General features: G+C 32.2%; 4 protein-coding genes across 4 annotated transcripts; 2 read left to right on the forward strand and 2 right to left on the reverse strand.

Moving 5' to 3' along the window:
- The first annotated feature begins 685 nt into the window (after positions 1–685).
- Positions 686–4,912, forward strand: LOC116772292 (SUMO-activating enzyme subunit 2). Its single transcript, XM_032664414.2, has 7 exons — positions 686–947; positions 1,019–1,173; positions 1,396–1,543; positions 1,997–2,488; positions 3,091–3,262; positions 3,708–3,875; positions 3,962–4,912. The coding sequence occupies exons 1-7, from the start codon at positions 804–806 to the stop codon at positions 4,501–4,503; spliced, it is 1,821 nt and encodes a 606-aa protein (XP_032520305.1). The 5' UTR covers positions 686–803; the 3' UTR covers positions 4,504–4,912.
- A 413-nt stretch (positions 4,913–5,325) lies between these two features.
- LOC116772293 (phosducin-like protein) lies at positions 5,326–7,642 on the reverse strand. Its single transcript, XM_032664415.2, has one exon. It carries the CDS (start codon positions 7,502–7,504, stop codon positions 6,695–6,697), a length of 810 nt encoding a protein of 269 aa, XP_032520306.1. The 5' UTR covers positions 7,505–7,642; the 3' UTR covers positions 5,326–6,694.
- A 356-nt stretch (positions 7,643–7,998) lies between these two features.
- On the forward strand, positions 7,999–8,890 carry LOC116772361 (small nuclear ribonucleoprotein F). Its single transcript, XM_032664527.2, has 3 exons — positions 7,999–8,087; positions 8,175–8,358; positions 8,635–8,890. Exons 2-3 carry the CDS (start codon positions 8,184–8,186, stop codon positions 8,724–8,726), a joined length of 267 nt encoding a protein of 88 aa, XP_032520418.1. The 5' UTR covers positions 7,999–8,087; positions 8,175–8,183; the 3' UTR covers positions 8,727–8,890.
- A 372-nt stretch (positions 8,891–9,262) lies between these two features.
- LOC116772360 (trimethylguanosine synthase) lies at positions 9,263–15,551 on the reverse strand. Its single transcript, XM_032664526.2, has 10 exons — positions 15,284–15,551; positions 14,903–15,032; positions 13,324–14,666; positions 13,043–13,262; positions 12,733–12,958; positions 12,475–12,610; positions 11,790–11,950; positions 11,112–11,287; positions 10,530–10,652; positions 9,263–10,276 (listed from the first exon to the last, which is right to left on the reverse strand). The coding sequence occupies exons 1-10, from the start codon at positions 15,409–15,411 to the stop codon at positions 10,181–10,183; spliced, it is 2,739 nt and encodes a 912-aa protein (XP_032520417.2). The 5' UTR covers positions 15,412–15,551; the 3' UTR covers positions 9,263–10,180.
- Positions 15,552–15,683: the final 132 nt, after the last annotated feature.

Genomic DNA, 15,683 nt, shown 5'->3' on the forward strand with positions numbered 1-15,683 from the left:
AAATACGAAACGGACGAATATGGAAAGAATTGACAAAAAATTGTATTACTCTTATAAGTTAAAACTGTTTTACGTAATAGATAATGTTTTATTACAATTTACAAAAAGAAAACATTTGCAATTTTTGCCAGAATTTATATGCAAAAAGAGTTCAGAATACTGAACGATATTGAGTTAATGACATTATTTTTTTTTTGTTGGTTTTATTATGTTTGTAAAAAAAAAAACAAAATCCTAATCTAATTAACAGTATGTAAAAAGTAAAATATTAAGCCTTGCTATAAATAGGGAAGTACCTCATTCAATAGATATTAACAAAGCGAAGTGTTAATCCGTATTTAATTTTGGGAATTTGAAGGTATGCATATTATTACAACCACGACGACAATCCATTTTAATGACAAATTAACAGTGTGGAAACTATTGTAATGTAATATAATAAACATTTTTGTTATATATTAGATGTTACGGTCCGGTTTTCCTTTCCATCCTTGAGCAATCAAAGACATTAAAAAAAGTTTGATGATAATATATTATAGTGTTATGTTATAGAACCTTACATATAATACTATTATTTATATTAATTAAAGTGGCAAATTACTCAAAATGCATAAACAGAAACTATAAAAAAATACAAAATCTAGGTATTTCCAAACGAAAATCAAATTCACTGACGCTAACTTTGACAGCCGTTCGACGCCGCATAAATTTCGTTTACTTACGGTGTTCATGTGGATTATATTTTTTAAAAGTTTTTAAAATATTTAAGCAATAGTATTCAATAACAACTCATCGTGACAAAAATGGTTGCGAGAGTAGCTGGTGTGTTTGACGAAAAGCTTACTGAAGCCATTGCAAATTCTAAAATCTTAGTAGTCGGTGCCGGCGGTATAGGTTGTGAAATATTAAAGAATCTCGTTTTGACAGGATTCCCTCAAATTGAAATCGTACGTATAGTATTTTCTGGAAATTTTTCATTCTATCCCGACATGTATTAAGTGTTATTACTCCTTTTCAGATCGACCTTGATACAATCGACGTAAGCAATCTAAATAGACAATTTTTGTTTCACAAAGAGCATGTGGGGAAATCAAAGGCACAGGTGGCCAAAGACAGTGCACTCAGTTTCAATCCCAACGTAAATATAGTTGCACATCATGACAGTGTTATTAGGTTAGTAATAATCAGGGAGGTAAATGAACTGAACTGTCAAATTACATTAACTGGCATGTTTGTGATAATGAGATGAAAATGTTTAAAACTATTCATATTATAGCTAAAGAGAGCAGACAAAAACAATGTTTATATGTTTTTTTTGGTTAACTTCATGTAATGTAACAAACTAATTGTGTTCATAAATTATAGATAAACTGATATATTATTTCTGGATTCCAGTAATGACTACGGTGTGAGTTATTTCAAGCAGTTCAATATTGTCCTGAATGCCTTGGACAACCGTGTTGCCAGAAATCATGTCAACAGAATGTGTCTTGCTGCAAACGTTCCTCTTATTGAAACGGGAACAGCTGGTTACGCTGGACAGGTGATGAAAAACAATATTTATATCTCTTAAACACCTCTGTTTATCAATCTTTAATCTCGAGACCACTCGGAAACTTAATTATTATGACAATTTTTTTCTGAAGTTCAATGTTTTAGTAAGATGTACTTATATAGAGAACATACAAACAATAATGGCCAGTATCAACTGGAATTTTTAAACCTTAACTAAACTTTACATATTGAGGGAAATAATATTCTGAGAACAAGCTGATAAATATCTTGAACAGCAAAAAAATAAGAACATGTTTCATGATTAAAAATAAAAATGACCCAAATTAACCATACAAATGATTGATGGGAAATTTTCATTTATTTGATGAAAATGATTTTTAAAATTGCAATCAATTATATATTTGAATATTTCGATTATAACCATATTTATTATTATATATCTCAGATACAAAGATGTATTCACAAATGTATATATTTATAGGTGGAGCTTATAAAGAAGGGTGTGACACAGTGTTACGAATGCCAACCGAAGGCTCCACAAAAATCCTTCCCAGGTTGCACTATAAGGAACACCCCGTCTGAACCGATCCACTGCATCGTATGGGCCAAGCATCTTTTCAATCAACTGTTTGGTGAAGAGGACCCTGACCAGGATGTCAGTCCCGATACAGCTGACCCAGAAGCTGCGGGGGATGCAGGTTCAACTGCTCTAACATCAGAGAGCAGCTCAGGAAACGTTGAGAGGAAAAGTACAAGAACATGGGCCGCAGAAACCAATTATGATCCAGAAAAGTTATTTGCTAAGTTATTTGGTGATGATATCCGGTACCTGCTGTCGATGGAGAATCTGTGGAAGAAACGCAGGCCACCCACACCGTTATCCTGGGATAGCTTACCAGGGAAAGATAATATAGAAATACAACATTCAGGGTTGCCAGATCAAAGAGTGTGGTCCGTGTATGAATGTGCTCAGGTATAAGGTTCTTATTATTATTGCCATTACTATTAATTATTTAATTGTTATATTAATAACTACACCATTCCCTAATGTTTTTTGGACTAGGGATTAAAGATCTTCATTTTCAATAATAAATTTTTGTTTAAATCTATACATATGAAAGAAGATCCTGCTAGTTACATGAGTTGTTAATTTATTGTATCCCTGTCCCAAATAGCAGAATAATTATCAAAAATATTACAAAATTAATCATATAAAAATATTTTTTTTCCATATAAAATGTTTAAGAGTTTGGTAGTAGCCATTAAAAATTTAATTTTCACTACATTAATATGGTAAACACTTCCTTCAAGATAAAGAATGTTTTATATAATATAGGCATCAAATTGACAACATATACCCACAATATTCTGAATATAGCAGAGATTTTAAACAAGAATATTATTAGTAATGAAAAGTATTGTGTCTCAAATGTAAAATTTTTATGCGCCCGTTCAGACATTAATAGTAAAGTCATGAAATAACTTCATCTTATCTGTAACAGGATAAAAATTGAATATTAGGCCTTGTACCTTAATTATTTATAAGAAATTTAATTTTTCCATACTCTTTCGTAGGTATTTGCTGCCAGTTGCAAAGCTCTTCAAACAGATCTTAAAAGCCGTCCTGAAGGTGATCATCTGGTTTGGGATAAAGATGAAAAGAGTGCTATGGACTTTGTCACTGCCTGTGCTAATATCAGATCACATATTTTCAATATTCCACTCAAATCACGATTTGAAATTAAATGTAAGTAGAAACTTTTAACGAAGTTTTTAAGGTGGTAGAGCCTAGCTGTGGTGAAATTACTGCAGCTCGAACAAGGACTGACTCGACCAGGGAAGTACCTCCGTCTCACAGAAGATCGGCGTGAAGTAGTCTTGTACGGCTGCGTTTGATCCGATGAGTGAGAGAGCCGGTTGCCCTTTCCTTTTTCCGACCCTTTCCTCTCCCTCTTCCCCAAATAAGGGTGGCCACGCATCCGCAAAATTTTTTGCCGATGTCGATGGGTGACTACTACCTCCATTAGATAGGCCGTGTGCTCGTTTGCCCCCTTTGACATAAAAAAAACGAGTACTACTACAAAATCTCAATATATTTACTAACTATATTTATAATACCAATACTCAGTAGCTTTTTTGACTACAAATATTATTTAAAATACCATATTATAATATGTTTTTTTTTATTTTAGCTATGGCTGGCAATATAATACCAGCAATCGCCACAGCTAATGCAATCGTGGCGGGTTTGGCAGTATTACGCGCGCAGGCGTTACTAAAAGGAGAGCTTGAAACTTGTACTAGTGTTTATCTAAGACCTAAAGTCAATCACCGCGGACAACTATTTGTACCCGAAAAAAGTGAGTGTTATTAAAATACAATAAACTGATAAATGTGTAAATCCAGTTAAAAATAATTATTAAAATGCTATTTCTTTGTTTTCCAGCCTTAACACCACCAAATCCTAAATGTTATGTGTGTTCTCCGAAACCGGAAGTAGCATTAGCCTGTAACCTGAAACATCTTACACTTAAAGACCTGAATACGGCGTTCAAAGAAGGTCTTAACATGCAGGCTCCTGACGCTACAGTGGAAGGCAAAGGTCTTGTTGTACTCTCATCTGAGCCGGGCGAAACTGATCACAACAACGAAAAGACTTTAGAAGAAATCGGCCTAAACGACGGCTGTGCCTTACTGGTCGACGATTTCCTGCAAAACTACGAAGTACGAGTGCGCCTACAGCAGGAGGACGAGGAAAAAACATGGCGCTTAGTTACAGACGCAGATTCGCCAATGCTCGGCCCGAAAGAGGAAAAGACCGCCAACGGTTCGAGCGGTTCCGAACCGAAACCCGGCCCGTCACGCTCCAAGGAAGACAGCGATAGTGACATGGAAATTATCGAGGAGGACGATGACGGCGAACCGAAACCGAAACCGCCAAAACGTAGGCGAACCGAAATGACCGATGAAGTAGTCGAACTCTGCTAGTGTAGTAAACTGATGTAAACACTGCCGAATTCTTATATCAAGTACCTAAATTGTTTGCAATGCTGATTTGGCAAAACCTTAGATAAACTAATGGTTACTATGGAAAAAAACGCAGTAACAAAACAGTGTTCAAGTGTATAATCTCCGAGTATCTGTAAGACGTATATCTTAAAGTATAGATTTTTGTATTTTTCTTACGATCTTAAATTCTAGAACAAAAAAATCAAATAAGTGCATATAGTTATATAAATAGCAGGAAATTATTACACATAGTAATCCTCCAAAATTGTTAATGTTATCTTTAATGAAACTATTTAATGACATATTTTTAGGCATAGATAAGAATAATCGTCGTAATTTAAGGTTTGCTAAATATTGTATTACTTGATAAATAAATCTCTCAAAACGATCTCGTTTTCTAGTTTTCTTACTTAAAAGTTAAGAAAAAAGTTTAAATCCTACACACGAAGCTTATTAGTGCTTTTACTTAGTCCTTAAAAATAAACAGCGAAAATGATACAAAATTAAAATCAACCCTTACATTTGCCAGCACGTATCTAGGCAGTGTTTAGTTTAGGCGTAGTGGGGATAAGTTATGTACACTTCGTGCAACAAAAAGTGCTCGCTATTGATGCTTACTAAAAACACAAATACGTAACAGTAACAAAGACAGTGGATCCAATTTAAGTGCACGCAAATGTACTCCGGAGCGTGGCGACCTCTGGTGACCTATGAGACCTAAAAATCGCGTTCTGCTCATTTATCTATATACTTCGGTGATATAATTTGAATTTACACTACAACAGATTAAAACAACTCAAATATTTTTTTTTTTATATTAGAAACACATCACTTAAACCATAATTTTAGACACTACACTTTAATTTCTATGGACAAAAATGTTCCCCTTAAAAAAATCCTAAACCTACCAACTGTGAGAGTTCTAATAAATGCAACTGTAAAACTCATTAAGTAATTTTGTTTAAGAAACTTGAATAAAAAATATTTGCACTATTTGTAGTAACACTAATTACTAAGAATTACAGCGTCGATTCCAGTGAAAGTTACAAAAAGTACTAGCCAAGTGTTATGTGCATCACATTAATTAACTAGCAAAAAATCATTATTCATAGCTATGAAGGCGACATGTCTCACTTTCAATTCTCTGCCACATTACATGTTCAACTATTGTATTAAGACTACTATTGTATTCATTATAAATCGTAAAAAATGCACTGCTTCAAGCCGGTTTGAATACTGAAACCTTCGGAATGTCAGATTGCAGTTGCTTTACCAAAAAATCTATTGTGTTAATCGAGCATTCTATATATTTAACACTCATATTGGAATGGAGAAGCCATCCTTCAGTTTCCTCTACAAAATATTCATCAAAGTTTCTTAAATATGCAGTATAGAATAACACTAGAGATGGATAATTTATATTAAATCCTTATTTTAGTCAAAACATATCCACTTTATCTTTTAAATAACATATCAAAAACAGCTACTATGATCAACGCTGATGATGTCTCACATACACTATAAACCAAGACTCGGATTAAATCTTTAATTATTTTAAAAGAATTTTTTTATATTAGCAGTACATTTATGCTATATCCAAATAAAAATTCAAAATTACCAAAATAGAATGTAGGGTTTATATTTAAAAAACCCTTTTTCATAGCTTCTAATGCTTTGCCAATAGCATGGGTAGTGTAAATGGGTCATTACATATTTTTTCAGATCTATACTGTATTCTGACACTGGGACTTTAATTCTTGAAGAGGACTTACTCTTACAATGGAACACAAATTATTTTAAATATTATTATCGCAAACAACAGACACCTCTGTTCCTAAAAGTCCTGTTAAAATTCATTGATTATCCTAGGTTAATACACAAATCCTACAAAGTCTTGTCCAAAATTGGCAGCCTCAGGTTGTCAAAATGTTTAAGGAGTTATAAACAAAAATATGTTACCACATTAACTTACATAAACAAATTGGTGGTGCCATTTAAGTTTAACTTAAATTATAATAAAATGCTTAGCATATCTGACTAAACGAAAATAGAATATATGCTAGATTCATCTTGGATGCTCTGTTGTAATACTGATAAACAATATAGAAACTCATTAAAACAACACAATCTCTACAAACAAAAATGCATTAATAAAAACAGCAAACACAATTTAATTTTCAGGCAGCATACCATATTCTATGAGAAACTTTTCTACATTTGAAGCAAAGAAATCATTGCCGAGTTCTGTTGCTAACTGAACAAAATTACCAATAATCTGTCCGCCTTTATACACAAGTAGCGCTGGCACACCTTCTACACTAAAGTGACGACTCAAACCAGCTACATCCACTGCTATTCTACAAAACTTTACTGCCGGATAATCTGATGCCAATATACTTAAACAACCGTCCATGCTCTCACAAGCTTTGACATTGTGTCCATATATATGTATAACCACTGTTACTTTTACGTCTTCCTTATCAATAGCACTCAAGAAATCATCCTGGTTTTTCAGCGTTTGAAGCTTGCCAAATTTAGGCGCTTTTTGTAACTGCGCCATGAGTTCCTGCATTCTTTGTTGTTGGTACTTCATAAGAAAACCTTCATCAATTAATTCGTCTAACTCATCTTCCAACTCATCGATTTCTTTTTCTTTATCCTCTTCTTGAACTGTTTTTACCGTCATAGTGAGTTTTTTAGCTAGAGCAATGCGCTCTTTGGCTAACTCCTCTCTGTTCTGTGCTTCTAATTCTTTAAATCTTCTCCAATCTTCCAAAACCCCTTTTGGGCCTGTGTTGGTTGCTGAACCGCTCCAATTATTAACAGGCGGTGGTTCCGATGGCTCCTGGCACCTCTTTAAAGAATTTTCTTTCTCATCTGAGCTTTGGCAATCTTCATCATCAGAACCTCCTTCATCTTCGCTACTACTACAGTAGTTATGAAGTTTTTCTCCCAATATTTTGTCCTCCAAAGTAGCCATTTTAGTAATGCACAGTGTAGTCTCTCGTAATTTAAAGGATTGTGTGTATTTCTTCAAATTGAATAAAAACTAGTCGCTACTGCGAATATTCCTAATGAACTATAAAATATGAACTATCAACAATTCAACAGTTAACATAAAGTAAATAATCATAGACAATGTACTATTTTACCTATACCATAAAAATGTATTTACCTTAAGGGCAAAGAATTGTTTTAAGTGTAGCATTTAGTATCGTCTAGTATAGCCAATGGTCATAATAATTCGCAATTGTCTTCCGATCCCACTCAGCGTATTATGATTAGAAGGGAACCATAACCCATCTCCATACTTGACCAAATTAATTAAAAAATTTTTTTTTATTTTATTCGTATATTATTCCTATAGCACGTTAATAGATTTATCTAAAAAAATTTACTGAATTAATTATAATTCTAGTCTGTTAACTTTATGATTTGATTAATTTATGGCTGTGCAGTGTGCTTTTTTACAGTTTTACACTTGTCATTGTCAGTTGTCAAATAACGACGCGAACGTGAAGCATTTACTTATAAGCGGCTTTTTTTATTAGGTTACTAGTAAAGTGAGTATAAACTTATATTATTATAAATGTACATTGACTACTCTACACAATATGTTCACATAATTCTTAACATTATTACATTTTCAGACATTCACGATGGCGGCGTCAATGCCTATAAATCCTAAGCCCTTTTTAAATAGCCTAACAGGAAAGGCTGTATTAGTCAAATTAAAATGGGGACATGAATATAAAGGACTTTTAGTGTCTGCCGACGGTTATATGAATTTGCAGTTAGCAAATACAGAAGAGATTGTCGATGGTTCTTGCACAGGTTAGTCAACTTTCGATAGCTATCAGGTTGGTCCTAATACAAAAAAAATAAATTAAAATACAAATAGAAAGTATAGAAAAATATTAATTGATAAGTTAAATTTTATCTCCAACATTCAGAAGTTAATTGCTTCATCATTTAAACTATTGTGCCCTGGCTTGAGTCATAGGATATGCCATTATACATAGTAAGTGGTCATATCGAAGTATAGGTACCAATTCTCAACATTATTTAAAGTTTAAAAACACGATCACACTAAGACAAATTCTGTTTTAGGTAATTTGGGAGAAGTTTTGATTAGGTGTAATAATGTGCTGTATGTAAGAGGTGCCGAGGAAGAAGATGAGGAAGGAGAAATGAAAGAATAACAGTTGTACATAAACTAAATACTAATATAAGTGAAACAACATGGACAATATTATATAAACCATTTTTTTCCATCATCTTTGTTAAAAGACAAACCACCAAATTGTTTCAATATGTAACTTCCATGTAATTTAATATAAGAATCTTAAGTATACATTAAGCACTATGTGATTTGTTTTATTTTAGGCATATATTTCAATGGTATGAATGAATGTGGGCCTGTTTGATTATAATTTATTACAAAAAAAATAATTGAAATCCTATCTGAGCCTTGACACTTGATTGCTATTTAATAATGATGATCGTAATTCCTAACTAAAGTATAGTTTTGATGTTGTTGTACTTATAAATTAAAGTTGGTTCTCATAGCCATAGTGTCAAGTCTTTTTAAAATGTTTTTAAAAGTACTCAACATTATAATTCATCAAACAAATTAATATATTTACATTGGCAACATATCCCACAAGTCCAATGTGAGTAAGCCATAGCATTAAAAAAATATACATTTTGTAAGGGATTCAAATATAAACAAGCAACCTTCTTATATACTTATAAACATATATTTACATAATCACAACATTAATCACACATACAAGGCCTACTATTTTCATATTCACGGAAATGCATTAAAGGAATAATGGATTTGAAAAGATTTGTGCAACGGTTTATACATTACTGAATATTATATAATTAAATACAGAAGAAGATCAAAAGAGAAAAATAATTTAAATTTTTTTATATCTTAACTATGTTTATAAGGCATGATCTGTGTGTACCAGTATTTATTCCATATAACGTACATCTGTTATCATTATATGTATGATAATTAGTCAAATATATCCTCATAACACAACACACGCTCCACATTATTGCTTACAACTAAAATAATCACAGAGAAAAGAAATACAATATACTATAGACTATAGTATTAACCTTCCTCGGTTCTTCAAATACAATGTACATGATAATTAGTCAAGTATATCCTTATAACACAACACTAGTTCCACATTATTGCTTACGACTAAAATAATCACAGAGAAAAAAAATTCAATATGCTATAAAGAGTATTTAAGACAAGAAAAAATTACATTGAACCTTCTATATAGATTGACTTGTTTAAATGATATAAATGTGCGTTCCAAACTTTAAATCCCAATATAAATATAATATTTGTACAATTTTAATTATACTAACATCAATATTATTTTCTCTCTAGTTTTCCAATCATATATATTTATATTTTTTTATGTATTTATTAACAAAATATTTGAATATGTTATTCTACAAGACAAACTTCTATGTGAACAATAAAACTCACAAGTACTATAAGGCAGTTTCAGATTTTGTAAATAATTCTCTGATATTTCTTTTAAATTAATATCAAGTGGTCAGAAAGAGTATGTTCCGTTTATTTAATTTTTAGAGGAGTAGCTATAATTCTTATTATTAATATCAATCAATAAAAGTATGCTGTAATAGCAATAAATCTTCTATCAAGAAAACTCTGTTCTATTTCCACAGACCCACCCGCCTCTTGTGCCAATGACAATATCTGAAAATTAAAATACATAGAAAGAAAATTAAGTAACAAGTTATGTTATTAACCTAGACTGAATGATATCTATATTATAGCCAACTTAACAAGATAAATAGTGTAAACGAAACTTAAACAGTTCGTTATTTTATTTTTCTTTCACAGGATGGTACAATTGATTAAATAACCATACAGAACTTCTAATATTTTTTTTTTTATAATTATCTGTTTGTTAACGATTGCGTTAAATTATTCTTTTACTATGTCGTACCTGTTCCGTCCTCGTATTTCTTGGCAGATACAACGTGACGTTAGTGTTAATGTGACGCGCCACTCTCATCAGCTCTGAGGCCGGTTTAGGTTCCAGCATTGTTTCTATACAGTATTCTGTGTTCTGTATATGAGAGTTACTAAATTAAAACTCGATATAAATATGCTCTAAAATCTTTTGGCTGAATTGTATATATATATATATATATATATGCATATATATATACATATATATATATATATATATATATATATATGTACCTATATGTATATGAAATATTAGAATTATCAGATCAATGACCGAAGATTATTATGAATTACAATTTAAATAGTGACATTTTTTATTATATTTAAATTGTATTGAGAAGTTTCACGAAAAAATAATTAATAATTTTTATTTTGCTTGTTTGTTAAAAAGCATAATGACCTTCCGATCAGACTTAGTTAAAATACAACATACAGAAACATTTGAAAGTTATATATGTGTATATGAAATAGCTCACAAAGACGCAGTTTTTTTAATGCATTTCCAAAAAAAATAATAAAAGAATGGATATTAAGTATGGATAAGTTTTAAAATTACCTGAGAATAGCTAGGCCCACCCCAGGGTGGACTCAAAAACACCATATCAGCTGTCAGCGTGTGCGCTAATTCGAAGAAATCACCAACAATGAACTGTATCCTGTCGGAGACGCCGTAGACTGCCGCGTTGTGCTTTGCCATTTCTATCTTTATTGGATCTATGTCTATTGCGATGACTGGGAAAAATAATTATATATGTTTTTATATTTAATAAATAACATATATTTCTAATAGACAACTGTATTTTTATAATTTTGCTTAGATCTTTGAAAAACAGGGTCTTAAATGAAATAAAATGATTTTTTTTCCAAAAATAAAGAAGTCATTTCCATGAATATTATATATGGTATCCGTGATATTAATTTATTTCAAGCATTATTTCTTTACCGAAGAAGCATTTATATGTAATTTAACATATACATATGGAAGTACTATAATTATATGAGTTCCCAATTTTTTATGATTTCAGAACATATTTGAAATTTTTATATGGATATAGTTAGGATAGTCATTAATTGCCGTATTTCCATAATCCACCCTTCAAGGGACACTTATAAGGTTGCTGTTAAGTCAACATTGAATTTCTATAACCAGCACCTCTTCATCCAATGTAAATATGTCACCAATTCCAGTTCTTCATCCGATCATCCTTTTCCACTAATAACTCACAATACCAACCTTTCTTGCTGGTTTTAGCAAACTGTATGGTATTTCCTCCGGCTCCACAGAAGGCATCCACGACCACATCATATTGACACTTATTGGCTATATGTCGCGCTACGTTTTCGGGGGTCACGCTGAACCAGCTCTCGCGATCCAAACGGATGCCGTCATCAAACCTGCAAATCGCAATCACAAGTTTAGTGCCTGTGCAAATTTAATGTTATCTAGGGAAAGATATACTTGTCACTTATTTTTAAATTTGAAAGGTAGTTAGAAAAAAATTGACCTAAAAAATATATACATCTAAACTATTATATGAGTATGCCTTATTAATATGATCTAAATGTAAGTTTCAACCATAACACTGAATTTATTTTTATTCAATAAAGCTCGACCTATTCATGTCTTTTCCTCACACAAATACTTTTAGCACTGAAAAAGTTTTTGTGAAAAGAATGAATAGATGAAGTGCGAGGAAAATATAGGCTTTATTTTATATTCCATACAAGCTCTTGAAGTCTGTTAAGTAAGATAGTTTTTCTGGGAAGTAAATGTATTTTGTAATTTAGAGAAACTTCAGTCATTGTATGAATATCTTCGAAAATTTATAATATTTTAAGAAAAAATTGGGAAAAAAATTATTTATATATATATTTATTATATTTATATATATATGAATATTCCATCAAATTAACCTTACCTATGAAATAGCGAGTGTCTTTTCTTCCAATACTTGAGCATCTTAGGTTCCCCCTTCAATTCTTCCGGCATGTCTGATGATTCTTCTTCATTTTTATACCTCTTTTGCCGACGTTTGCGTTTTGTTTGGTCCAAAGCTACAGATAAAGATAAATTTATTGCACGGTCAAGATTTTTAGTTGGAGGACTTAAGTAGTTTGATATTTCCAGTAAATATATTTACAACATAGTTTCTACACCATTTTACATATAGACTTACTTAAACCTTCGGGATTTTCTATTTTCGTATCATCTATTACTGTTTCGGACAAATTTACACTAACATCCGCCTCACGGTCATTTTGAAGTGTTTTACGATCTTTAGATTTCTTGCTCATAGATCTCTTCTCCTCATTTTCAACGTTTTTAACTTTCTCAACATCCGATTGTATTTCGGGACCATCTTCGTCTGTTTGCATTTCACAATCGTCCTGTGATTCTTGGCTCTGTGAAATTCGTTAGCATAGAATCGTTTTAAACGTTACCTTTGAGATATAACCAAAAAATATATATTTATCTGATATATTTACCTGATACGGTTTCTCGTCAAATGTGTATGAATTACCGTCGTCATCGAAGTAAGTTTTTTTGGCCGCAGCGAATTTCTTGTATCGCGGCGGACGGAGTTTACCGAATTTATTCCTATAAATCAATTCACCTTTCGGTATTTTCTCTGGGTCTACTGAAAAACCCATCATCTCTATTGTCGATTTTATCTTCTCCGAGCTGTCGTCTTCGTCTAATTGATGACTGAAATAAATATCATAGTAAATCGGAGGTCTAATGACTATTCGTATTAAAATATATTTACCTTCGTTTCAAAGTAGTTGGTCTATCTTCATAGGGATCATTGCCATCTCCCTCGTCATTATGTTGAACAACGCTGGCGTTGGTTTGAGAATTATTAATACTAGTTCTGCTTTCGACCTTTAGTTCCACAGTATCACCATTATCACCGGTTTTTGTTTTATCATCACCCGCATCTATTGGTTCATTAGCCTCTTTTTCTTTCTGATCTCTTAGAAGATTTTGCAACAAAACTCCGACCGAGCTTATGACGCGATTGCTAGCTTTTTTCCCTCTCTTTTTCGGTTTCGAAACTTTTTCCTCTAATTTGATTTGATTGATTTGTGTCTGAACTTCAATCACCGACGGCATTTCTAGTGAATTGCCCTCACTATTTTCGCATTCGCCATCAATCACTTTGGTTTCTTCCATTTTGTTTTCAATGTCGTTCGTATTGATCTGTATTGCTTGGAGTTCACTGTAGCATTCTATATATTTAGCGTAATGCAATGCATACTGCTCCCCGAAATGTTTCTTCCAAAGGAACTGCCAATAATCGTCTGTGTCTATCTCTTCTGATACTTCTTCATTATATTCCTCAATATTTTGTATTCTGGTTTGATCATTGAATTGGTCATCGGAAGATGTCGATGAGGACATACTATATTCGCCTGTAGGTGTGGACTCGGAAGTCACGTGACTCGAAGTAACATTGTAACTAGACAATGTAAGTTTTGTCACATTAGTCATTGAGTCAGTTCCTGTTAGCGTCCACGGACTAAGTATACGATCGTGTTCCGACAACGACCGCCGTCTACGCAATGCGTCGTCTTTGTTTGCGCTTTGATTATTTTTATCACTTCTGTCTTCAACGGATTCTTTAGTCTTATACGGATTCACTTTGGAGTCATATGAAAATTTCCTTTCCCTTCTCTCATTTTCCACTCCATTACTTTCAACGTGGTTGCAAATGGCTTCCGCAGATTGTTTCGGTGCAGTATTGTCATCCATGATGAGATCATTGTTTTCCTCTAGATATGATGGATTGATGTAGTCACTGTACTTCTTTATCCAAGAGGCCCAAATGATCCTCTCACCATTAAATTGCCAAAATTTTTCCCATGTATCCTGTGATAAATAATTTTCATTGGTATCAGAGTCATTTGAGAACTCTTTATCGATTCTCTCGACTTTATCATGCGTAATGTAATCGGAATGACAATCTTGATATGTGAGATCAGCTCCGCTATCGCTCGGTTGTAGAGGATGTGAGGGATAGTTGTGAATATGTGACGGATCAAGTTCGTCGGTCGAACAATAGTTTTCTGTGTGTGATGCGCTACAATAACAGCTGGCGCTCTCATCTTTCTGTTGATAGAGAAATTATTACCACATAACACATCTTATCAGATTAAATTATTTTTCTTTGATAGGAAATAACATTTACAATACGCTAAATTGACATGTTATACATGAAATAAGATCTCAATGTATCCTGAGAATATGATACATTTATTTTCAATTTCGTATTAATAAAATGTTAAAGGAACACTGACAATTACTTCCACAAAAATTAAAAACAAACTACAAATTAGTATTTTTACCTCACACTTCACTTTATATGATGTATCCACAGAGAAATGCACATGAGACTGATCGTCCACCTGGGACTCTATCACTTCAGCATCACTCTCGCTTCCACATTCTTTGTCTCCCAAATATGTCTTGACATCCCTACAGTTCATACATGTGTTATTGTTTTTAAATTATTAACAAATATTTTAATATGCAATAAATATTACAAAGCCTATGTTTCCAAATAATGTTATTATAAAAATAAACAAATAATTTAAGTATGTAAGACTTATTTCATTCTTAATAACAAATATTTGAAATGAAATGATTGAATGTTCTAGTTTAGAATTTTTTTCAAGAAGAAAAGGAATATAGGCGTTTATATAGAAGAAAGTTTAATGCCTACTAACCTTATAAAAGCACGGCTACATAAACAATAAATATAGTTGTCGTCGTACATTTCTTCATTTTCGTCGATATAAAAATTAAATTCTGCTAAAGCTTCCCACCGATGATAGTGACTATAATACTCAGACATGGTGACTTAAAACCTATAAATAATAGACTCGTCTTCACTGTTCACACTGTTATTTGTTATTGATTTCAAATAAAATTTAATGCAATTCTCAAATAATCGAAACAGCCCGACAAGGTGTTAGGTCAAATTCAAATGACATTTTATGTCAAAAAAGTAGAATAGCAATGTTGCCATGAATAGCCACATTTTTTATAAAATATAAATTTTTTTTTACTTTAATTAACTATAAAAAAAACAGAATACTTTTCAGTTATATTTTTTTACATATATAA

This window comes from Danaus plexippus, chromosome 12 (genome assembly GCF_018135715.1).
Source record: "Danaus plexippus chromosome 12, MEX_DaPlex, whole genome shotgun sequence".
NCBI classification, from domain to species: Eukaryota; Metazoa; Arthropoda; class Insecta; order Lepidoptera; family Nymphalidae; genus Danaus; species Danaus plexippus.